This window comes from Haliotis rufescens, unplaced genomic scaffold (assembly GCF_023055435.1).
Source record: "Haliotis rufescens isolate VD_foot unplaced genomic scaffold, xgHalRufe1.0.p SCAF_2, whole genome shotgun sequence".
Classification (NCBI taxonomy): Eukaryota; Metazoa; Mollusca; class Gastropoda; order Lepetellida; family Haliotidae; genus Haliotis; species Haliotis rufescens.
In genome coordinates, this window is record NW_025963890.1 from 7,075,114 (window position 1) to 7,101,438 (window position 26,325).

Below are 26,325 nucleotides of genomic sequence, written 5' to 3' on the forward strand. Positions count from 1 at the left end.
CACGAGCACGGGTATGGTGCTGACAAACCTAGAAACATAATCGGGGCGAACCGGCAAAGTAGAATAGAATGTTAACAATGGGTCAATCCTCTTTGCAACAATCAATCTTTGTTTGAAGACATCAAAGGATAAGGTATTGTTACGAGATCTTCAGCAATCCAGTTGAACTACTAGTAAAACTACTTAACACAAATATCAAAAGCATTGCGAAGAGGGTGCGATTTGAAGTTACATTACAGAAAAAGTATCAAACAAATAAAATACATAGAGGAACATTTTACCATAACTATTTTTTTAAATGTTTAATCTGCATACCAAATATGATTTAATGTGCGCCCCGCGTACCCCCCACTGTTGAGTCGCCTCATAACATGAACCATTTATTGCTCATATATATCACCAAGTATGACCTAGTGAGTGAGTGAGTGAGTATGGTTTTACGCCGCTTTTAGCAATATTCCAGCAATATCACGGCGGGGGACACCAGAAATGGGCTTCACACATTATACCCATGTCGGGAATAGAACCCGGGTCTTCGGCGTGATGAGCGAACGCTGTAACCACTTGGCTACCCGACCGCCCAAGTATGACCAAGTATCCCCATGGAGTCAACATGCAACCTGCAACATGCAACGTAATCTCGTGCAAGAACACTTCCGAGATCAGCGGGGGAATAAATCTCTTGTACCCTGTCACGAGTAATGCAGGCTGCACGTGGATATCTAAGAGACAGAATAAATCCCTTATACCTCGCTTCAATGCAAAAAGCTGCACGCTTTTCCCCGAGTCAATGAAAGACACGTGACATAGCACAAGTTGACCTCAGCTCGATCGAACAGCTGTTTTCTATCAGTTTTGAATTTGTGTTAATTCTTTTACAATGTCACATTAAAACATGTCGGTAAGATACATTTGTTGTAGCAGGATCACGAGGGGTACATTTGGTTTTATGCATCCCGCGTTACGTTTTATACCACGAGCCGGAGGCGGGACGCATAAAATCCCATGTACCCCTCGTGATCCTGCTACAACTCCTTGTGTCGTGGAGAGCACGCGCGCAGACCGCGAGTTTCTTCGTACATCGATGTCCAATCTCTCTATGGAACTGTGAGTAGCTGGTTTTTAAGTGCAACAGGGATTTATTACGGCTACCTGTCGTTGATAACAGTTTCTCACGTTTCAAGTGTGCAGCAAAATACTAACGGCAGCGCTGCTAATGCTGAGTGAGTGGGAGATTTGTCCCGATTTGAGTTATAAAATTTAGCATGACGCGTGAAAGATCTATGTCTATTTTTGACGAACTGTTGATTTGCGGGGCGGGGTTGTCCATTTAGGCCTAATGTCATACCAAGTCTAGCCAGAGTTCATATTACAAGAATATCGGTTACATCGGTTGACTATGTCGACCGGTTGGGCTGCCATGTGATATGAGAGTGTTGTCACCAGCTGGTGAGAGACGATTCTTTGTGTACACTTTTAATAAAGACTGCATGGAGCTTGATCACTAGTGGCCAGTTGACAGGAACGTGCTTCGTGACGTTCCTGAGACGTGCTCGGGTGTTAAAGAACCCCACAAGCATCTCATTTTCAGGAGCTGAGAACTGTATGAGCATAGGCTTGTAGAAGGGCGATGAGTATTGGCTGATAGAGTTTAAAATGGGATGAGTATAGCCCGGTAGAGTTGGGATGGGGATGTTTTATTAGATATGTGCTATGGGGTCTGGAAGAGAGACAGGATTTTGGGAGGATTGGGTCGGAGGTTATAATTACTTACTACTTACTTCGGCGCTGACTTCCCGAGACCACAGAAATATGACTCAAACGTAACAAACAGGCCGACAACCCGCAACTGTCGGTTACTGTCGGCATTTGTCGGTTACTGTCGGAGACCTAATTGAACCTTTCACTTCACAGCCTCACAGCCCCTCTATTTCTATGTTGTTTACAATTGTTAAAACTATATATTCAACCAGTGAATGATATGCAGATTCAGTGACTGGTTGAATGAATAGTGAGAGGTGGTTTTACGCCTCTTTTAGTAATAGTAATAGTAATAGTAATAGTAATACCGCGAAGGGGGACACAAGAAATGGGCTTCACACATTGTACACATGGGCGAATCGAACCCGAATTTTTGGCGTGACGAGCGAACGAATCACGATTTTATTTGCGCCCCGCGTACCACCCCCACCCCCTACACCCTACCCCCTACCCCCTACCCCCTCACACTGCTGTGTCCCAAATTTTCTCTCAATAGACCCCCGAATCCCTCGTAACAAAAGGGGATTGGCAGCCTCTTCCTGAGTCATAACATCAACCATTTTTCCCCATATACATTATCAAGTATGACCGAGTATTCCCATGGATTCAACATACAGCCTATATATATACAACGATTAAGCGGATAGAAAGAAGCTATAGAAAGATTCCAGTGTTGTGAACTTGCAGCCTTCATGTGTCACGTGATCTCGTGCAAGTCCTCGTTGGAGATCAAAATACGTTCATGTGTCGCGGAGACCACTCTCTCAGGTCGCGAGTTTCTTCGTACATCGATGTCCAGTCTCTCTACCGAACTGTGAGTAGCTGATTGTGCAATAGGGAAACAGTCCGTTGATAACAGTTTATCACGTTTCAATCGTGCAGCGCAATACCCAGCGCTGCTGAGTGGGTGGGCGATTTGTCCCGATTTGGGTTATAAAACGTAGCATTACCAGTGAAAGATCTGTCGTCTATGTTTAACGAACCGTTGACGAGTGGTCATATAATGCCCCAGGAAAAACCAAGTTGAGCCAGAGTTCATGTCAACAATAGTATGACTTACATCAGTTGACTATGTGGGCTGCCATGTGATCTGTGTGTGCAGTCCCCACTGGCGAGAGACGATTGTTTGTGTATCGGTAAATCTACACAGTGTCACGGGTGTTGGATTACAAAGTGTTGCGCTCTATTTTCGCGAGTGAACCTTATAAACATCTATCTGCAGTACATGTTTACTCAACTTCATGATGTGTTGATGGTTCAAGATGTGATTTTCATTTTTTGTATAGCCTTTTTTTAGCATTTTGTATTTGCCATGTTAAAGTATGCCCATGATGTCAATCACTGGATTGTCTGGTCCATACTCGATTATTTACAGACATATAGCCGTCATATAGCTGGAATATTGCTGAGTGTGGCGTTAAACAAACAAACAAAAGAAAAATTAAAGTAGGTTTAAATGCTTTACAAACCCGAACACAAATATTTCAAAGTGCTTACAATCCGCATGAAGTCAGACCCGTGAAGACCCGGGGTAGAATAGGTCTTCAGCAACCCATGCTTGCCATAAAAAGTGACTATGCTTGTCGTAAAAGGCGACTAACGGGATCGGGTGGTCAGGCTCGCTGACTTGGTTGATGCAAGTCATCGATCCCAATTGCGTGGATATATGCTCATGATTTCACTCACTGGATTGTCTGGTACAGACTCGAATATTTACAGACCGCCGTCATATAGCTGGAATATTGCTTAGTGCGGCGTTAAACAACAAACCAACCAACCAACCAACCGCATGAAGTCACTGTTGTGCGTATAAACAGTTCCTGGAGCTTCAGGCAGCCAATATCTCTTTCTCTTGTGGGAGTGTACTGTGTAATAATGTCCATTAGTGGTTTGAACAAATATTGACTCATGACATCATTTTCAAATGATAATTGTTATCCTATTATTATTGTTTCGTACTGTTATCAGCACTGGTATGGGCTTATCTGTGCTCACACTTTCATGATTCTTTTTTGTTATAAAGGCCACACTTTTTTACTTCCCTGATTCAAATCTTTTGAACAAAAAGGAATAATTACTTTTTGTGTTTGTTTGTTTGCTTGCTTGTTGTTAAACGCGCAGTCAGCAATATTCAAGCTCTGCGAGTGTTTGAAATTTATAGAGTCTGGAACGAACATTCCAGTGATTGACATCATGAGCATTGATCTATGCAAATGAGATAATTGAACGGACCGTTGTTTTTAATTTTCATTCTTCAACAACTGCTGATTCACATCAGACTCAACCTGTGATGTAAATTAAAGCAAGCCTCACAAAATTGTATAAGAGTATAGACGTATAGATTATTTGTCATTGCATTTTTCTTCAAGTAGAAATAACACTAACACAGGCCTCGAAATTAGAAAAAAATAGTACGTGTTCTCAGGGGAACTGGACCTGTTTTTCAGGCGTGTCATTTTCAATTTAGGTGTGCCTTGTATATATTACCCAATTATTATAACAAATAGCGCATGCCTGCTAGGCACTGACGTTTAAAACGCAAGACCTTCATGATATTTTCATGATATTCCGTCAAAATAACGAGAGATGTGTTTCGGGCAATCTTGACCATCATATCTGTAAGATACAGTCAACAAAAATCACCCAATAATGTCGATTGATTGATAATAATGTCGACAATAAGAATTTTGTGATTGTGGAACGTGCAACTAATGGGAAAAAGTCTTTCATTTCACAGTTTAATTTTTGCAAGGCAAAAAATAAAAATTAACGGAAGTACTTTTAATGCTTTTGTACCAAAGCGTGTAAAAATGAAATACTATCAATTGTTTAGTGGTCCTTCTAACAAAATAACGTATAAATAAAGCATACTCATTGTATTCTATAAGATTGTGAGGTTTTATTAGGTTGGAAACTTGACAGTCTAGGCATACTCCAGACAGACATATCTGCAGTGATATCAGGTACATGGTACATGGGAAGAGATACATACATGTACCACATTCGCCTCCTTGAAAACATTAGAAAATGACCTCAAGGCTGACGCTAATTTAACTACCGTATTTCCTCAATTTCTCGCACGGGCGTCTATATGTTTCGCTTAAGCCGTTCACCTTGCGTCTATTCTGTTTAAAGCTGGCACAGTGGCATCTCTCTATACCTTACCAAATCCCAAATTCTACAATCATACAGGGTATATTTGCAGGAAGTGGTCTTTATTTATCACCAATATATCACTGTATTGGTGGTCCGACCTCTATTTTTTGACAGCGTATGAACAGCTAAAGTGCATGTGTAGCTATTTACATACCGCCCTAGGTATGAATGTACTGATTGGTGTAAATATAGTCTGCATGGAGCTTTGTCACTTGTGGCCAACTGGCGGAAACTCGATATGCTTGGTTGCGTTCCTTAGACGGGGTATTGAGGAGCCCACAAGAATAGGTTTATAGAATAGACAGGGGTGATTAATAGTCTATTAGAGTTCAGAATGTGAGGAATATAGGCCGAGAGAGTTGAGAATGTGACGAGAAAAGATTGTGTATAGTAGGATGAGGGATGAAATGGGGTGGATATTTTATAAGATATATGCTATGGGGTCTGGAAGAGACTAGACGTGCTGGGGTATTGAGGAGCCCACAAGCATAGGCTTATAGGGGTGAGTATATAGACTGTGAGGAATATAGGCTGAGAGAGTTGAGAATGTGAGGAATATAGGCTGAGAGAGTTGAGAATGTGAGGAATATAGGCTGAGAGAGTTGAGAATGTGAGGAATATAGCCTGAGAGAGTTGAGAATGTGAGGAATATAGGCTGAGAGAGTTGAGAATGTGAGGAATATAGGCTGAGAGAGTTGAGAATGTGAGGAATATAGGCTGAGAGAGTTGAGAATGTGAGCAATATAGGTTGAGAATGTGAGGAATATAGCCTGAGAGAGTTGAAAATGTGAGGAATGTAGTCTGAGAGAGTTGAGAATGTGAGGAATATAGGCTAAGAGAGTTGAGAATGTGAGGAATATAGGCTGAGAGAGTTGAGGATGTGAGGAATGTAGTCTGAGAGAGTTGAGAATGTGAGGAATATAGGCTGAGAGAGTTGAGAATGTGAGGAATATAGGCTGAGAGAGTTGAGAATGTGAGGAATGTAGGCTATTAGAGTTGAGAATGTGAGCAGTATAGGCTAAGAGAGATTAGAATGTGAGGAATATAGGCTGACAGAGTTGAGAATGTCCATGTTGTTGACAGTTGTTAAACCTATTTATTCAACCAGTGAATGCTATTCAGATTCATTGACTGGTTGAATAATGGTGAGTATATGTGTTTTACGCCGCTTTTAGCAAAAATAGTAATATCATGAAAGGGACACCAGAAATGGATTTCACACATTGTACACATGGGGGAATCGAACCCGGACTGTTGGCGTGACGAGCGAACGCTTTAACCACAGGGCTACTCAATCGCCTCTGAGTTAATAGTTTTCAAATAGTCGTTGCTAGTCGTTAGAGGCGACGAAATGGTGATTCCGTGTTGTAATGTGTCCCCGGCAAGCCCTCCTGGTGATACGAGGATTGGGTTGTCAGGCTCAGTGACTTGGTTAATGGTGTATCAACGTACCCCGACGTGGATCGTTGATCATTATATCAATCACTGGATTGTCTGGTTAAGGCAAGGTTATATAGAGGCAGTCGTCATATAGCTGGACTAGTGCTTGCTTCACACAATATGTGTGAACTAGTGTCCATAAGACTTTTGATGCGCGGTGTGTGATTTGTTATTCGTAAAGGTGCCAACCCCCTCCTCCGCTGAATACCGAATACCATCTATTTCTTTCTCTTTGAGTCTCATTGCTCACCCCTGAATCTTGAATACGATTTAACACAAACTTCAAAGCAGTGAGGGGGCGGTCGGGTAGCCTAGTGGTTAAAGCGTTCGCTCGTCACGCCGAAGACCCGGGTTCGATTCCCGACATGGGTACAATGTGTGAAGACCATTTCTGGTGTCCCCCGCCGTGATATTGCTGGAATATTGCTAAAAGTGGCGTAAATACATACTCACTCACTCAAAGCAGTGAGAAAATAGTGCGATTTGAAGTTAAATTACTAAATAAAAATGTCAAACATACAAACATAGAGGAACATTTTACCATTACAGTTTTTTAAATGTTTTTTTAAATCTGCGAACCAAACATGATTGTATTTGCGCCCCGCGTACCCAACTGCTGAGTCCCGAATTCCCTCTAAACAGACCCCCGAATCCCTGAAACCAAAAAGGGGGTTGGCAGCTTCATTCCTGCGTCATAACCTGAACCATGTATTATTCATATATATTTTCAAGTATGATCAGCTATTCCCATGGGTTCATAGTGCGACCTGGGGCGGTCGGGTAGCCTAGTGGTTAGAGCGTTCGCTCGTCACGCCGAAAACCCGGGTTCGATTCCCGACGTGGGTACAATGTGTGAAGCCCATTTCTGGTGTCTCCCACCGTGATATTGCTGGAATATTGCTAAAAGCGGCGTAAAACCATACTCACTCACTCATAGTGCGACCTATATATACAACGATTAAGTAAGTTTGTGTACAGAGAAGCTATAGAAAGAAGCCCCTGTCGTCTGCTTGCAGCCTTTCATACGTCACGTGATCTCGTGCAAAATCTCGTCGGAGATCAATGTAGGTTCATGTGACGCGGAGAGCACTCGAGCAGATCCCGAGTTTCTTTGTACATCGATGTCCAGTCTCCCTCGGAACTGTGAGTAGCTGATTTTAAGTGCAACAGGGATTTATTCCGGCTACCGGTCGTTGATAACAGTTCATCACGTTTCAAGCGTGCAGCACAATACTAACGGCAGCGCTGCTGAGTGAGTGGGAGATTTGTCCCGATTTGAGTTATGAAACTCAGTATGACGCGTCAAAGATCTATCGACTATGTTGAACGATGGGCTGATGAGAGGTCCTTTTATGTATCATGAAATACTAAGTCTAGCCAGAGTTCATATCAACAATAGTATTACTTGTATCAGTTGACTATGTTGACCGATTGGGCTGCCATGTTATATGTGTATGTTGTCACCAGCTGGTGAGAGACGAGTGTTTGTGTACCGGCATATAGATCTACCAAGTGACAATCTTCGTGAGGGTGTCATGCGTGTTGGATCATTAAGTTTTCGCTCCATTTTCTTTGAGTGTACCTTATATACTCTTCAAAGAAAGAAACGCAAAACGGATATTTTTTGCAATAAAAGCAAAATTAGCTGACCAAGAGGTGCTAAATGAAGAGGTTTAATGTGTTTTAGTGTCAGTGACAGATTTCCCGGATCAAAATGATTACAACGAGGACATGCGAACCATTAGTCGGGAAACGTACTGCATGTGCAGCAGCACTATGAACGGTATCAAAAGTGCAGGATATTTGATTACCTGGATTCTGCGTCAATCGAACAGTGACAGTTCAACAACATGCCAAGATTAACAGAAGACTTTAGTACAAAGAAACAACGTCACAGGCCGCTTGCAGGTAGTGGAATCCCGATCAGCTGTAGCCAGGGTTTACAATGTAGCGCCCAGCACCATCACAAGACTATGGGATCGGTTTCAACAGCATGCCGCCCGGAGAGCGGAAGGTCCAGGGTTCGATCCGGGCCGCGTCATACAAAAAGACGTTAAAAGATTGTACTTGTTGTTACCCTGTCTGGCGCTCGGCATTAAGGGGCTAAAACAAGGACTGGTCGGCTCGGAGTCAGTATACTGTGTCTGAGTGGGGTATCCATGTTAAACTGCGGCATGGTATCTCAGTGAGCTAGCACTATAAATCGGCATCAGTCCGGACTAGTACAAGCAGCCACACACACACATACACGTGCATGCACGTCGCTATATAAGTGCAATAATCTTGGACGCGACGTTAAACCCAATTTCACCTCACCTCACCTTCAACAGCATGGGTCAACACGTGATCGGCCAAGGTCGGGACGGCCAAGAGTAACCCCCGCCCAAGATCGCTACATCCAACTGCGCCACCTACGTGAAAGGACGACCACAGCCACCTCAACCGCATCCCAAATACACGGACTGCGCAGAATCTCCGACAAGACCGTACGAACCGTTTAAGAGCAGCAGGTCTACGAGCAAGACGTCCTGTTCGACGCGTCATATTGAGTCGACAACATCGTCAACAATGACTGCATTGGTGTCGTCAACACAGGGTATGACCTCAACTGCGACGGAGAGACGTCAGGTTCAGCAACGAATCAATATTTATCCTCCGTCGAGGGGATGGAAGAGCACGGTCTACAGACGTCGTGGGGACGTTACGGCGGAAACTGCTCACAGGAAGAGGACAGGTATGGTGGGGGTAGCGTTATGATGTGGGCGGCTATCTTTCATCATGGTAGGACAGGTTTGGTCCATATTCAGGGCAATCTTACGGCTCAACGATACTCCCCCTACCACACGTCCTCCCAATTGCAGCCAACGGCAGCGGTGTATTCAAGACAACACTCGACCGCATACAGCAGGGATTACAAGAGCCTGGCTACACAATAACAACGTTGATGTTCTCCCCTGGCCCTCCAGATCCCCGGATTTGAACCCGCTAGAGCATCTGTGGGGTGAATTGGATAGACGGCTACGCCGACGTCAACCACAACCCCAGACGTTGCAGCAGTTGCTTTTTGCGTTGAAGTCCCAAAGGGCTACCATTCCCCCAGGATGTGATTCGCATACTCGTCTCTTCCATGGGATGTCAGGAGATGTCAGGCCACTATCGATTCCAACGGGGGAGATACGCGTTATTGATTGTAGCTGACCTTCACCTTGGACTTTTCCTATGTACCGATAACTGAGATGACTACAGTCACCAAGTGTTCTCTCCACAACATTTTGGCTCAACACCTTGTACGGTTCCTCGTATAAATGTATTTTCCAACGTCACACAAATCTGGCATTGCGTTTGTTTTTTTACGAGTATGTCTGCAGTATATGTCTACTCAATGTCATTATGCGTTGATTTATAGACTTAAAAACTATTTGTCATTGTTGTTTTTTTAAGTAGACATAACACTAACCCAGGGATCGAAATTCTAAAAAAATCAAGTGTACCCAAGGGCACTGGACCTTTTTTCAGGTGTGTCATTTTCAATTTAGGTGTGCCTTATCTATATTGAACCGCAACAGAAACGACACCATGGATAGATATATGAATAACCTTAGTTGTCCAAACACTGTAAACATACTTTGAGACATACTCAAAAGATGAAACGTGGCAATACTGATCATCAAGGTTGAAATTAAAGTGTCAAATGTTCGTTAAGTGAAACACAACACTAGTCTCTGAGAAAATAGCATCACAAGTCAGTATCTCGTGTGTCCGCCATGTGCATTGATGACTGCCGTGCAACGTCGATACATGGAATGGATGAGGCGATTGATGAAGGCCATAGGCACTTGAGCCCACACACAGAGGAACGCCTGACGCTGTTCAGCTGCAGTTGTCGGCCTTGGTCGGACGTCATTCAGCCGACTTTGAATCTCGTCCAACAGGTTCTCATGGGATTTAAATCGGGACTGAGGGCAGGCCACTGCATGGTTCTGATGCCATTCTGCTAGATGAAGTCTCTTGTTGCTCCCGCAGTGTGGGCACCCGAATTATCAGGCTGAAAGTCGTGGTTGTGGCGACGTGCCAAATGAGGTATGGCGTGTGGTCTCAAAACTTGATCAAAGTTCCGAGCTGCTGTGTCGCTATTACCTCTCCCTGGACCGATGTTCTGGAAAACCACAGGGTCGACCCTCCGTGCAAGACCAATTCCACCCCACACCATGATCGTCAGACCACCCCACGAGTCTCTCTCAACAAAACAAACATCCGAATAACGTTCCCCACGGCGTCCCCAGACTCTCTCTCTCTCTCTTTTATCTGCTGTTGAGATACAGTAACGGCTCTCGTCTGAGAAGAGGACTCTTCCTCACTGCTGGTGGCGCTAATTCTGGTGCTTTGTTGCCCACTGAAGACGATCCCGGCGATGACGTGGTGTCAGAATGGGTTCTCGGTGTGGCCTGTGATAGTGGAGATGTCATGTTCGTCAATCGTCGACGCGCGGTGTCCCCATAATGTGTCGCTGGTGTGTCCCCATAATGTGTCGCTGGTGTGTCCCCATAATGTGTCGCTGGTGTGTCCCCAAGGTCTGTGGAGCAGTTTCCGCAGCAGTAACAAAGTGATCTTGAAGATTCTGTCGCACAATCTGACGATTCTGACGTCGGGTGGTGTCCCTTGGTCTTCCGCTACGTGGTCGGTCATCTGTAGTGTTGGTGGTCTGGAGCCGGTATATGGTCCTTACGTGGACTTGAAATGCATTGGCTACTTGTCGGGCGGTTTGTCCAGCTTGCAATCGTCCAAGGGCTTGGTGTCGCTGATGCGTTTGGGCGATCGGTTTTATTGTCATCTGCTTTGTTTTTTTATCATCAAATTTAATTTTTCCGGACAAGATAGATTTTAGAAACTTTGACAAAAATTACCCAGATATTTAATTGACAACTTTTCATGTAATGTTACTTTGGGTGACGTTTCTTTTGCGATTCAGTATATATTACCCTATTATTATAACAAATAGCGAATGTCTGCTAGGCACTGACGTTTAAAACGCAAGACCTTCATGATATTTTCATGATATTCCGTCAAAATAACGAGAGATGTGTTTCGGGCAATCTTGACCATCACATGTGTAAGATACAGTCACCAAAAATCCCCCAATAATGCCGACTGATTTTACAAGAAGTCATTTTGTGATAGTGGAACATGCAAATAATGGGGAAAACTCATGCATTTCACAGTTTAATTTTGGCAACCCATCAAATAAAAATTAACGTAAGTACCTTCAATAAAAATGACCATTCCCACGCGGCACTGCAGATAAAATTCAAGTGTGACATTTCCAATTTCATGTGTAATTCGAACCCTACTTATAGCGTTCCATTCATAACATGTACATACATGCAAGTGTTGAAGAAGTTCGAATAACAAAACAAATCGTATTTTTTCTTGAACATGTGAACAGTATTTGTTTGTATTTAAGGTAGCCCAGTGGTTAAAGTGTTCGCTCGTCCCGCCACAGAGCGGGTTCGATTTCCCACATTGGTATAATGTGTGAGGCCCATTTCTGGTGTCCCACGGCCGTGCTATTGCTGGAATGTTGCTAACAAGTAGAGTAAAACCTCACTCACTCACTCACTCACTATCTCTATCTCAGGTATCATTATCATGATGTTTCTTAATTGGGTTTGCTCATCTCCAAGTAGTGTGAGTATGTAGAGGCTGATATGATATACTCAGCTTTGCAATTTCAATGAAAATCCTTTGAATCCTGAATTCCATTCATTGTTTCCCATAAGGAGCAGGTGGTGCAACTGTATCAAGTTCTGAGACTTTAAACTCAAATATGGGATCTGAAGCCCCAAACACGTAAGTAAATACCTTATTTCTGATGTACCGTTTCCCAGATAACCAGTTGGAATCAAAATATTCCTGAGTGTCTCTTTACATCTTCACTACTCATGTTTTCTATTTATGGTGAGCTTGTGGACCACTGGTACGAATACCCAAGGTTAAAAGAAACTATTTCTGATTTTAAAAAATGCAAAATCATAAAAGGTTTTTTTTTAAGTTATACTTTCAGTAAAAAACAGCTTTTTGGACTATATTTTACTTTTTCGGTATTTGCAAAAATTAGAATAGGATTTTCAAAGAACAAAAAAAAATATAAAGGTCAAGGGAGGATAAGGGCCCGCATGTGCCAACAGAGTCTGCACAATTTAAGAAATGAGCAAATGATCAAGATTTTTTTGCGAAGTGTTTTTCTGATATTTGAACTTGTAACAGTTTTTTACACAGGCTAATCTTTTAGGAGATATAGATAAAATCAGTACAAACATATAATGCTCATTTTTAAGTTTTCACTCGTATTATAAATAAGCATTTTTTTACTCAATTTAGTGATACAAAGTGATAGTATTTAATCATGCCATAACTCCAAACTTACAAGCGTAAGAAGGAAAAAATGCTGTATATCACATTTTAAAACATGTCTGATAATTTTTCAAAATTATCGATTTTCAGATTTCCAACAGAAGTCCTTTTCACGTCAACAATACATAATTAGATATTCCCGTAAGAGCATTTTTAAGTTTAAGATTTATTTTCATATAGTATTGATTAAATGCGAAATCCTGTATGTTTCAGTACTGTGGCACTCCCCTGTCCCGATGATGTTCCTTTCTCAGAGACCTACTTCGCCGGTAATTAATATTTCAATATACAACTTTTAATTTATCGATTGTATTTCGGTACTGGTGACTATGATTATATAGTGCAATGCAAGGGACTGAGCCCAAAATATCTACCAGTACTTCTCTAGAATTCATCTTGCCGTCCTTGTTGATTGCAACCTTTTCCTACCATACAGTATGTCATGTGATTTCAGGATTAACAGGATCATGTAAAAATACATTAGGATGATAAACAATATCTTTATTGCTTGACGAAATGGGCTTAATTTGAGTGTCCAGTATTCACCTTTCAAATGCAACAGGTACCTTGTGTTTGTTGTAAGATGACAAAGTAGGTTATACTCAGAGAATAACCAATAAGCGACGAATGGATTACCTACCCTGATTGAATGAATGGTGTTATTCCCGAGTCTTCAGCGAGGGACACACAGCATTCATTCACCAGGGCGATATCTCCTGTGGATTACCACCTGTACAATCTCTTGGACATTTGTTAGAAGTTCACGACATGATGATTATACCCTTTGTTTGTAAACAAAACATGTTGTGATTTGTATTCTGCAGAAATGTCTACCGGGGAAGTGGCGGCACTTGCAGTTGGTGCAGTGGTTACTGTAGCTAATGTCATCCTGTTTCTGGAAAGCACCTGGTTTATAGTCCAACACTTCTTCGAAAAGAAAACAAAGGTTCTGTCCATATGGATGATTTGCCTACCAACAGTAAGTTAACAAGATGTTCCTGTATGTACATTTTAGATGACCTGAAGTTCTTTGAAGCATATGTTTGCTTGTTGTTTAATGTGATGGTGAACGGTACACAATCTAGTCTGAACACAACAAACCGGTGATTGATATTACGAGCAACGAAACACTCCTTTGATTTGTTTTATTTTATTATTTTTTTGTTTAGCGCCGCACTCAGCAGTAGTCCAGCCAGGTCTGTAAATAATCGAGTCTGGACCAGACAATCCAGTGATTGACTCATGAACATTGATCCACGCAATTGGGATACGATGACATGCATCAACCAAGTCTGCGAGCCTGACCACCCGATCCCGTTAGTCGCCTCTTACGACAAGCATAGTCGCCTTTTACGGCAAGCATGGGTTGCTGAAGACCTTTTCTACCCCGGATCTTCGGGTCACACACTTGGTATGATGACACACCAACAACCAACCCATCCATTACGTCGCCTCTTGTGACCAGCAATGTTTGCTGTGACAACATTCTAACCTGGAAACCCCATATGCCATTGACAATTATGTCATGACCATTCTCATTGTTCATTATGCATTCATATTGACTCCATACATTTTGGGGCATATCTTGGTTGTGGCCTTTGATCTTTCTAGTTGCCATAGCTTACATGGCAATTAGATTGATAAACTATCGAATATTTTGGTGTATGTGACAATATATTTATGGTTTAATATTTAGAACATTAAAGCTATTTTATTATTATACTTAAGTATTAATGCATATTTAATGAATAACTTCCATTTTCTAACCGTTACTTCAGTTTGAAACATTAAGTATTATTACAAACTCATGATCATATTTAATACCCATGATAGTATGATCCCCGAATCGGTATCTGTAAAAGCTGCTCACAAACCTCTAATCTAAGACTTTTACTTTGACATTTGTCATGTCAATCTAATATTGCAAATATTCCAGTTCAGATTCAGCTACAGAACTGTATAGCTCGGTTTTTAACAGGTGTTTCTCATCTGCTGTTGAGATACTGATATGACTCAGGTATAAATTTCATAACAAGGAGATGGACCCTTTAGTAGTCATTCCTAATCTGATAATATCTTCATTTTGGTACCAGTATAAGTTTTCTAAATGTGGTGCATCTTCCAGAGGCAAGGGAGTTAACTGAGTATAAAGTTCAGTTTCCACCCTTGCCGAACTTGGCTGGAATTTCTGATATATAGTTTGGCTGTCCTAACCAGTCTATGCATATTCCAATCAAAAATCGACATCTGGTTCATTAACAACATGGCAACTGCAGATATCAGTCGATTGCAGGATTTGCAAAGCAAGTGTTTTGTCAATTAGGCATCGACAGATATTTTGTATCTTTTTAATCGATGTGTTCAAGTGATTTGATGCACTTCGCGAGGTAAGAGGTAAGTTTTATCCCTAAGCTTGTCAGAAAGAGGCAACTAACGGAATCGAGTGTTCAGGCACGTAGTATGTGACCATATCCCATTTGCGTGGATCGATGCTCGTGATGTCATTCACTGTTCAATGATCTGTTCATGTCTTCATTTCAGGTTAAATGTATTCACACAGTAGGACTTGATTGAAGTGTATGTCTATTTGATTACATGTAATTGCTCCCAACAGGTGTTTGCAGTGACAGCCCTGATAGCTGTGTGTATACCGCGATCCGCCTTGCTGTCGGATCTGGTGGCGGCCATGTGAGTTAGATGTAGCGATTTACTAAGGTCTTTGTATGCTTTTAGGACGCAATATTTACATTGACCATACCAGCTATTGATATGTAGTGTCTGCAGGGCGTATTTTATCACTTAAACAAAAAGTGAGCGAGTGAGTGAGTATGGTTTTACGCCACTTTTAGCAATATTCCAGCAATATCACGGCGGGGGACACCAGAAATGGACTTTACACATTTTACCCATGGACAATCGTTTCCGGGTCTTCGGCGTGACAGAGCAAACCACTAACTACCCGACCGCCCCTAAAACAAAGAAGGGAATAGACATAGCGATTACCTGTAGCTCCTTGTGTACATGATTTGATGCAGGGTGTTTGGTTGTGAGGTGCGTTGTGTTGTGGTAAAAGGGGGTTTAACGTCGCGTTATAGGCTATTGTAAAGTTATGTAGTGATGTACATGCACTTGTGAGATAACATCTGGTGGCGGCCATGTGAGTTAGATATAGCGATTTAATAGAATCTCTCTTTTGTCGAGTCCAGGGTATTGAGTCGATGGGGATGGGGGTGGGGTAGGGGTGTCACAGGCTGTTGATATATGGCACGCTTCACTTAATTTCCAAAATTTGTTTTATTGTCATATCATTACACATCCTCAAGAGCCTTCAGTCTATTATATATGGAGAACTTGGAGTTTATTCCTTACAAGAATAAAATTGTCTATGTAACATGCCATCATCAATTTCGCTTCACTGTATTTGATTCATACAGCCAAACTATTGGGAGTCCCTGGGATCCGCTGTGTTCAATGCATCCATTCACAATTGGGATGGCTAAGACGCAGTATTTACATTGGCTAAACAAGCTGATGACATGTGGTGTCTGCAGGGCGTATTTTATCACAAAAGAAAGAAGTGAATACACATAAGGATTATCTGTGGGTGCTTGGGTACTATGATATGACGCGAGGAAGGTTGTTTGGTAGACTTGCACTAGTTTCTAAGAAAATGATAATTAGTTAACTCATAATTCTAATATTATATACATAAGTCCCTATAAAAGGACCGCCTCCGTGGTCTAATGGTAGAGCGTCCGCCCAGAGAGCGGAAGGTCCGGGGTTCGATCCCCAGCCGCGTCATACCAAAAGACGTTAAAAGATGGTACTTGTTGTTACCCTGTCTGGCGCTCGGCATTAAGGGGCAGCGCTAAAACAAGGACTGGTCGGCTCGGAGTCAGTATACTGTGTCTGAGTGGGGTATTCATGTTAAACTGCGGCATGGTATCTCAGTGTGCTAGCACTTTAAATCGGCATCAGTCCTGACTGGTACAAGCAGCCACACACATATACACGTGCATGCACGTCGCTATATAAGTGCAATAATCTTGGACGCGACGTTAAACCCCATTTCACCTCACCTCACCCTATAAAAGACTGGTGTCCATAGATTGTCCGCTTAAATAGGCTTGTTGATTATGAGGATAGAATACTTTACATCCATGGACTTATCATTCAGTACAGCCTTGAAGGCAAGGCTTGGTGTTTGGTAGTAGGGAGAGCGGGGATGTTACTCTGATTATGGCATAAACCTACTCTGTTTTATTTTTAGGTTTTGAACTTAGATTTGATACCTGTAAATTTCATTTGAAATCAAAGGCGTGACAGGCTTACAGGCGCCGAACTCTTTCGTACTAGCAAAGTGATTGGGCATCCGTTGAGTCGAATGTTTTTAATAGGTGGAATTTAGGGATAATTGACGATCGGTTTTATTCCACGAATGTTTGTTTTTATTCACCCAAACCACAACGTTTAACGTAATACTTAGCTTTGTTCAGTGTAAGCCAATACCAACTTCAGTGCAGATACCCTGTAAGCATTATTCTGGTGATCCTTGCTTAAAGCTTGAGAAAATGAAGCGACCCTTGCAATATTTATTTCCACAGTACACATCACTATTATGACGTCATAATGTCCTTCAAGCAACGAAGCCTTAGCATTGTGACGTGGTACAAATGACATCACAGGATGTATTGGCGAAGCGCCGAATGGAAAGCTATGTTAACGTTAGACACAATTTTATGGATAACAACTTCTTTAATACTGTGAAAAGCGACGTTTCGGTATAGATCCTTATACCGTTGTCAAGCAAGAGATCAAGGCTATTTCATCCCACCCGCCTACTATGAACTCATCAAACAATAATCACTTATCCTGTTTATTGGCTTCATGACCCCTGGCTACCACCTATGTGTTTTCTGTCCATCGTGTTGTGACAGCATCATCCCTTTGTTGTCACACCTACCAATGTTATCCCACTCATGTATGCCACTGTTGTTACCTTTAATCCTCTACTGCTAATGCTCCACCTACTATATATATTCTGCACTATGTCCCTCATTCAGTCTTGCTTGACAACGGTATAAGGATCTATACCGAGACGTCGCTTTTCAAAGTATTAAAGAAGTTGTTATCCATAAAATTGTGTCTATCTTGTCATCCGTCAACTTCTACGTAATGCCTATCAAACAATATATGTTTACGTTATCAGTTCCACCGTACAGTCATTTAGTCATTGTTCACTGTTGCTCATTATATTCTATGATCACTTTGGTTGTCAAAGCGCAGTAGTCGTGGTCTAATGTATATTCGATACTCCTGGCAAACCAATCAGAATGTAGGATTCTACAACTGATGTCATAGTAGAATAATCTTTTGACTACTCCCTTAGTATAACCAGTAATCTGCTTGAGACAAATGGGTTTAGGACATTTTTATGATTTTATCAACTTTTATAGCACATTGTTGTCCATAAATACAACGTTGGAAAACAATCTCAGTAATCGTATCCCAGTAAATTGAACCGATTTGAAACCCTGATAACACCCTGACATTGGTTTGTATGGTTTCACTAGGCTTTGTGTTTGCAGTAAGAGGTTTACACAGTCATATGTGGGTCAGTGACGCTTGTAGGCTGACTCGTATGTCACATGATGTATCAGGGAGGACAACGACGTGGAAAGTATGGGACATGTACACTACATTACACAGTTAGGTTTTCTAGGCCTATAACGGTTCACCAAAGTATTGGTGCATTGCAATATTTCAATGGACGTTTAATTCTTTAACTTGGAGATTTGGCCCTTGTACACCGCTGACATGTAATTTGGCGCTCAGCATTTTAACCAGTTATCCATGTTCCACTAATGAACATGATACCTTAATTAACATACTTTGAGGATGTCTGTTTTGGGGAGATATCTGTTATTTATTTAGCAAATCCTTCTTTACTTTCGGATTTAATATGAAACTTAAGGAAATTTTAGATGAGCTACAGAGCTCCTGTGCTCTTTTTTGTACTTTTCTCTTTATTTTTAACCTGGCCAAGAATTATGTTATGTTGGTATTTTTGTCATTTTGATCACTGATACAATGGTTTTGAGAAAAACCGGTAATTTATTACAGGGTTGGATGGGTCAGATGTTTTCTATGCACTAATGTACAGAAAACAATTACCCTCCCCTAATGCTTGTCATATTTTTGGATGACCCTCCCCATGTCCTTGTACTTTTTCTCATGATCTCTCTGACAAGATAAAATGAAAATGCACTTAATATTTTATCATAAAATTTCAATTTTTTCATGACCTCCCCAGTTATGCGTATAATTTTCTTCCCTAGAGATTGTCATAATTTGTGTTGACCCTCTCCTGATACCCTATGACCCACCCACCTCTGTAATAATCCACGGTCCCTCAGACTGACTTTCTGCAGTGTGTCTTTTGTGCTGTGTCAGCTACCTGTCCCGCTGTATCCAGATGTTCCTCTTTCTGCTGATCCACTACCATGGAGGGGAGCAAGCTCTCATCGATCACATGTCAGGGGAGACAATAAACCTGCGCAGCCCTCCCGTGGCTTGCTGCTGCGTCTGCTGTCCCAAGATAGCTGTCAATGAGTAAGCAGGAATATTTTTCACTGTAACTATTAATTCACCATCAAGCCTCTTGAGATGAACTTTTAAACTCTGTTATTTTGGTGATTAGATAAAATAAATATTGACATGTAACTGATACAGTGATAATTACATAGTGAGTGAGTGAGTTGAATTTAATGCCTCTTTGAGTAATATTTCAGCTATGTCTCACTTGGTGGCGTGATAGAACCCAGGTCAACAAGAGAACACTTTAACAACTAGCCTACCTCACTGCTGCTAACCACAAAAAGGACAATGTGGACTGATTGTCGGTATTTTCATGTGACAACCTGATAGTAAGAGTTCTCACATATCCACTCAATTCGGACATATGTATCTGTTGAGGTAACACTAAACTTCTTCATCCATTGTGTTCTGAAATAAAGCTCTGACTGGTTTCTGATGATGACATTATACTCTTTCAGGAAGAACCTCTTCAGAATCAAGATGTCTGTTTTACAATTTGCCATAGCTAGACCTATCTTGGTGTTTCTGGCTGCTGTGTTGTGGACTGATGGCAAATATGTGAAGGGAAAGGTAAGCAAACAAATCTGTTTCTTAATACATCCTATACCCACCATTATGCCATGTTTGAAACTACATTTTATAACTGCCATGATGCTGCCTTAAAATACATATCACATCTGCTACCTTTCTATGTTTAAAATATATATGTCTTATACCCACGATCTTGCTGTGTTTCAAAGTACGTCTCATACCCGCCATCTTGCTTTCTTTCAAAGTACGTCTCATACCCGCCATCTTGCTTTCCTTCAAAGTACGTCTCATACCCGCCATCTTGCTATATTTCGAAGTACATCTCATACCCGCCATCTTGCTATGTTTCGAAGTACATCTCATACCCACTATCTTGCTATGTTTCCAAGTTGGTCTTATACACACCATCTTGTTATGTTTCAAAGTAGGTCTCATGCCCGCCAACTTTCTGTGTTTCGAAGTACATCTCATACCGCCATCTTGCGATGTTTCAAAGTACATGTCATACCCGAAATCTTGCTGTTTCAAAGTACAACTAATGCCCACCATCTTGCTGTGTTTTAAAGTACGTCTCATACCCGCCACCTTGCTATGTTTCAAAGCACATCTCATACCGCCATCTTGCGATGTTTCAAAGTACATGTCATACCCGAAATCTTGCTGTTTCAAAGTACAACTAATGCCCACCATCTTGCTGTGTTTTAAAGTACCTCTCATACCCGCCATCTTGCTTTCCTTCAAAGTACGTCTCATACCCGCCATCTTGCTTTCCTTCAAAGTACATCTCATACCCGCCATCTTGCTTTCCTTCAAAGTACGTCTCATACCCGCCATCTTGCTTTCCTTCAAAGTACATCTCATACCCGCCATCTTGCTTTCCTTCAAAGTACGTCTCATACCCGCCATCTTGCTATGTTTCAAAGCACATCTCATGCTTACCATCTTGCTATGTTTCAAAGTACATCTCATACTACCTGTGATGTGCTGCAATCATTTTCTAAAATAAATGTCCGCAAAGCTACAGGTCCTGATAATCAATGCGGTATGGTGTTGAAGGAATGTCGTGATCAAAAATGTTCCAATTTGTGACTGTAATATCATCAAATCATCTGTGACATTTACATCTACGGGTGCCCTCAAGGTTGTGTGCTATCTCCCGTTTTATTTATTTTATACAGAAATGACTGTATCAGTAAATTTAACAAGATTGCAGATGACACAGCTCTGGTCGGATTCATAAAGCATTCTGATATTGACTATCGCTCCCAAATTTCAAAATTAGTCCAATGGTGCAAGATTACTGTTCTTACTCTAAGTGTCAAAAAGACAAAGGAAATTATTGTAGATTTCGGAAAAAAAGAAGACCAAAATCTGCTTGTTGTTATTGATAACGAAAATATTGATTTGGTTGAACAATATAAGTATCTAGGCACCATTACTGATCCAAAACTCATTTGGAACGCAAACACGGGGCATATTTATAAAAAGGACCAAAAAAGATTGTATTCCTTACAGCGTCTTATCGGGGCGGTCGGGTGGCCTAGTGGTTAAAGCGTTCGCTTGTCACACCGAAGACCCGGGTTCGATTCCCGACAAGGGTACAATGTGTGAAGCCCATTTCTGATGTCCCCCGCCGTGATATTGCTAAAAGCGGCGTAAAAACCATACTCACTCACTCACTACAGCGTCTTAGGTATTTCAAACTTGACAATACAGTACTCTCTTTTATAGAACATTTATTCAAAGCATTTTAGTCTTTACTATTAACTGCTGGTATGGGAGCCTGTCTGTTCAAAATAAATCTAAAATACATATAATTTTAAATACAACAAGCAAAATCTCAGGTATCCAATTTCAACACATCTGCGAAATGTATGAGCAGCAAATTGTCAAAAAGACGCATAAGATACTAAATGACAGCAGTCATATACTTCATTCCGATTATCAGTTTCTACCTTCTGGCGGGGCGGTCGGGTAGCCTAGTGGTTAAAGCGTTGGCTCGTCACGCCGAAGACCCGGGTTCGATTCCCGACATGGGTACAATGTGTGAAGCCCATTTCTGGTTTCCCCCGCCGTGATATTGCTGGAATATTGCTAAAAGCGGCGTAAAACCATACTCACTCACTCACTCTACCTTCTGGCCATCGACTGCGCATGCCGATGCTGAAAATAAACAGTGCCTGGATCATTCATACCAGCCAGTATTAGTCTTTTAAATGGTTATCTGGCTAATACTTTTTAACAATTAACTGTACACAAATCTTATCCTGTCATTATCCCTTTTCAAAGTTCACTCTTGCTGTGATATAAATACATATACTTAAAAATACCACTCCTTGTCGTCATTGTGATAGTGTTCTCATCATACCAACCATCTTGCTATGTTTCAAAATACATCTCATACCCGCCATCTTGCAATGTTTCAAAATACATCTCATACCCGCCATCTTGCTATGTTTCAGTTTGTTTTGAAATCATTCATCAGCTCTTAATCAGAAAATGATTTCGACCATAAAATGTTAAACATAATTAGTTGTTTTAGTTGCTCCTGTTCCACCAAAGTGCAAATTTTGAGATTTTAGGCTTTCCTCCCACATCAAGCAGACATGCCATGGTAATTGACATATTCTTCAAAGCATTATCAAAGCCAGCTCACTCACTCACTCTTTCAGATGAGGCCAAACCAGGCCTCCTTGTACATAAGTGTGTTGACTGGTGTGTCGACACTTGTAGCCATGTACGGCTTGATCCTTGTATTCAGAGCGTCCAGGAAACACCTAAAGGTGTTCAACATTGTCCCAAAGTTCATCTGCATGCAGCTGGTGCTTGTCGTCAGTGGCCTGCAGGGTGTTGTCTTCAATACTTTGGCTAACAACAATCTTCCTCCTTGTACACAAGTGCTGTCTTCTGCTGCACGAGGCAATGGTAAGTGTCCCATCTGGTAAACAACAACCTTCCTTCCTGTACACCAATACTATCTTCTGCTGCACGAGGCGATGGTAAGTGTCACATCTGGTCAACAACAACCTTCCTGTACACCAATACTATCTTCTGCTGCACGAGGCGATGGTTAGTGTCACATCTGGTAAACAACAACCTTCCTTCCTGTACACCAATACTATCTTCTACTGTGCATGGCAAGGGTAAATGTCACATCTGGCAAACACCAATCTTCACCGATATTGTCTTTAACTGCTCAGGGCAATGGTAAGTGTAACGTCTGCTGCAGAAAGTAGTAACAGTGACATACCCATTCACTCGTGGAAGCAGAGACGATTTCATACCCATAAGTGGTAAACATCAAAGACCTGCGTCACTTCTGGCTTTCCTCACACACTGTGGTAGCTGAAATTATTTTGTTCAAAGCTGCATGACACCCGGCACACTTACATTTGGAGTTTTGTAAGGTAGGTATTCTTTTTTAGCATATCAGGATATGTGACAGGTGATCATAAAAACAAACACACAACGATTTGTTCAGGACTGGTAACATGTTTGCGGGTTCATCATTTGTAGGCATCATCTTGATATTCTTTTCCTGCAATACTGACTCTGTGACAGAACTGTCTTTAACAACACCCGGCCGCGTCATACCAAAAGACGTTAAAAGATGGTACTTGTTGTTACCATGTCTGGCGCTCGGCATTAAGAGGCTAAAACAAGGACTGGTCGGCTCGGAGTCAGTATACTGTGTCCGAGTGGGGTATTCATGTTAAACTGTGGCATGGTATCTCAGTGTGCTAGCACTATAAATCGGCATCAGTCCGGACTAGTACAAGCATCCACACACACACGTGCACGCACGTCGCTATATAAGTGCAATAATCTTAGACGCGACGTTAAACCTAATTACACCTCACATCACCTTTAACAACATATCAAATAAAGCATGAAGTATCATTAATTACTACTTTTCTGTTTGACTTGAAGTATTAATACTTCGGAGTCAATATCCTGCAATACTGCCACCAATATATAGAGCATTCCAAAGGATCCTATTCCACCATTTTAACATTAGTAACACCAATATCAAAGTTGAAAAACATAGCACCATCATCAGAATGTTTCCACTGATTAAAGGTAAAAGATGTAATCTGACTGGAAAACATGTTAACTACCTCTGTTTTCAATTTCAGTTTGGAACCATCTGATTATCATTGTGGAAATGTTCTTGCTAGCGCTGCTTGCTCGGCGCTTTTATCGCAGGATAGATGGATCACTGATCATCGCAGATGTTGACGTTATGTGCCCAGAGGACAAAGACAAAGCACAGAAGAACGAGAATTCTTCCTTGAACAATGAAACCAACATATCGAAATACACCAGCAGTGGAAAGGAATTGGAGGAAAGCATTCATTACATGTAGACGTTGATGGGTGTGAACACAGGAACCGATACATTTCAGACTGATGGCAAGAGCGAACTGGGATGCAGGATACAGAAGAGTGTTTCACAAAATGCGTATAGTAACTACTTTAACTTAAGACTCAAACAGTCATAGCGCAAGGATCGCTTTGTGAAACGGTCCAGGGCTATGGAACTTGTTGGCTTTGGGATTCACAGTCACTACTTGTAGAAGAAAAGAACTCTTGATACTCAGTGTGTGAAGCCCAATTCGGGTGTTCCCTGGCGTGATATTGCAGAAAAATTGCTGAATGCACTTAAAACCCTAAACTCATTGGTGATTGTCAAATTTGAGTATTTGCATTTTAGAAATGCTTACATGGGCAGCATTTTTTCAGAAATCTAACGAGGTGAGAAAACTGTTGTAGTAGTTGGACCTATCAATTCTAGATGGTGTGCTGTTCATTTTTCTAAACATATTGATTACATTTAGATTTTCTAATGAGGTTCTAAAATACTAAAACACTAAGCATGCTAATGCTGGAATAGCTGCATACATTTTGAAGAGTTGTCACTTAAGCTCATTGCATCCCCGTGATGTGGTGTGGGACTGAACTCTTTCCTTTGCAAGATGGAAGTTTGCAAGCATTTCGGTGTAGCATTGTACTATATTTCTCTGAATATTTTTGAACATAGCATGGTAAACATAAATCGCTTTTCTTCAAATCTTGAGACAGTCTTCTCTCAATTACATAGATTTTGTTGATACCTTCACTCGAGCATTAGGTGTAGGCTTACTACAACAGCAGGCTTAGAGTGGAATGGGTTTGTTCCAGGTGATAATGTGCTAATAAGTTTTTAACCATTTAATATTGAAACTTCATAAAACTTTTTTTTCATGAGTTATTAAAAGTCTTAATATACTTCGAATACTAAAAGTTGGTATGAATTGAGGAATAATGCAATTTTTTCTGTGGCTTTTTTCACAGAAATATTTTTCTTCTGACTTTTCTGACAGCTATCAACAGTTTTCTGAATAAAGGGCTACTATATGTCTTTGCTTTTACAGCTAATGAAAAGATTTTGGCATAAATGCCTTGAAGTAAAACTGGGGAAACCAGTGACAAATGCAACACCAACCAGCTATGTGTATGAAGTCCAAGTGCCAAGGGCTTGACAAAGACATGAACATACAAAAGCCCGACGGCATATGCTTCTTGAGTGTTTACCCTGAAGGCCAGAAGACTAAAGAGTAATGACACATTCATTTTGTCAATTACATATTAACCCTTATGTATTTCATTTAGTAAATCATGTCTTGAACTGAAAATGTGGGTTTTTTTAAATATCATTGTCATACATACATATGTATCCTTTTGTCCTCCCAAACAAGTGTCAGATAAATGCTCATATTAGAACAAACCACCCCTTTTCATTTAGTAATAAAACATTGTACAATCAGTGTTTTGTAATGACCATAATGAGAGGTATTCAGCTACAGAACTAGCTTTCCATGTCAGTTTCTTCGTATTTCAAATTGAATCCTGTAGAGATTGGCACCTGCCTGTGGACACCAGTTCGTGGACAGTCATCACAGAGTTGATACAATTCCAATTTGTATGGCTTCTACAGTAAAATACATACCAAAAGCCTGGCAGTTTTTAAGAAGTGTCCCAATAATGGGTTAAGTGCAACATTATTACAGTTCTGTGGTGCTGGCGAGGTGAAAAGTGGTTTAACCTCACGTTCAAGATTATGCATATCAACGTGTGTGAGGCTGCTTGTATTAGTCCAGATTAATGCCGATTTTTAATTAAAGTGTTAGCACACTGAGATCTCTTAACATCTTTTTGTAATACGTCGCCTGGGATTGAACACCTGACCTTCCTCTCTCTGGGCAGACGCTCTTCCAATAGATCACGGAGGCAGTCCTGTGATGCTGGAAATATGACTACAGCACCAAGATAACTGGGCCATTCATGCCCCCTCTACAGATATAATATGGGCATATGTTGAGGATATTTCACATACACAACATTGTTGAAAGGTACAGTGTTACTCTTCCAAGGCAACTAAGGGGAGCAG

At 41.3% G+C, this 26,325-nt stretch overlaps 1 protein-coding gene across 6 annotated transcripts; it reads left to right on the plus strand.

Annotated features, from left to right (window-relative positions):
• The first annotated feature begins 926 nt into the window (after positions 1-926).
• On the plus strand, positions 927-24,465 carry LOC124147960 (organic solute transporter subunit alpha-like). 6 transcript variants are annotated; one of them, XM_046518825.2, is made up of 9 exons: positions 927-1,107; positions 12,135-12,204; positions 12,982-13,037; positions 13,593-13,747; positions 15,383-15,456; positions 19,222-19,380; positions 19,824-19,935; positions 22,569-22,821; positions 24,033-24,465. In XM_046518825.2, the coding sequence occupies exons 2-9, from the start codon at positions 12,182-12,184 to the stop codon at positions 24,260-24,262; spliced, it is 1,062 nt and encodes a 353-aa protein (XP_046374781.2). In that variant the 5' UTR covers positions 927-1,107; positions 12,135-12,181; the 3' UTR covers positions 24,263-24,465. The 6 variants fall into 6 exon arrangements, 5 of the variants coding, with proteins under 5 accessions (XP_046374781.2, XP_046374783.2, XP_046374780.2 ...); XM_046518827.2 differs by lacking the exon at positions 927-1,107 and adding an exon at positions 2,371-2,575 and having other exon boundaries at positions 12,141-12,204; XM_046518824.2 differs by lacking the exon at positions 927-1,107 and adding an exon at positions 2,374-2,575.
• Positions 24,466-26,325: the final 1,860 nt, after the last annotated feature.

Coding starts and splice junctions, on each gene's coding strand:
- LOC124147960 (XM_046518823.2), top strand. CDS start 7,479: ATGTCCAGTCTCCCTCGGAACT. Junction 12,205..12,981: donor GGATCTGAAGCCCCAAACAC/GTAAGTAAATAC, acceptor TGTATGTTTCAG/TACTGTGGCACTCCCCTGTC. Junction 19,381..19,823: donor CCCAAGATAGCTGTCAATGA/GTAAGCAGGAAT, acceptor ATACTCTTTCAG/GAAGAACCTCTTCAGAATCA.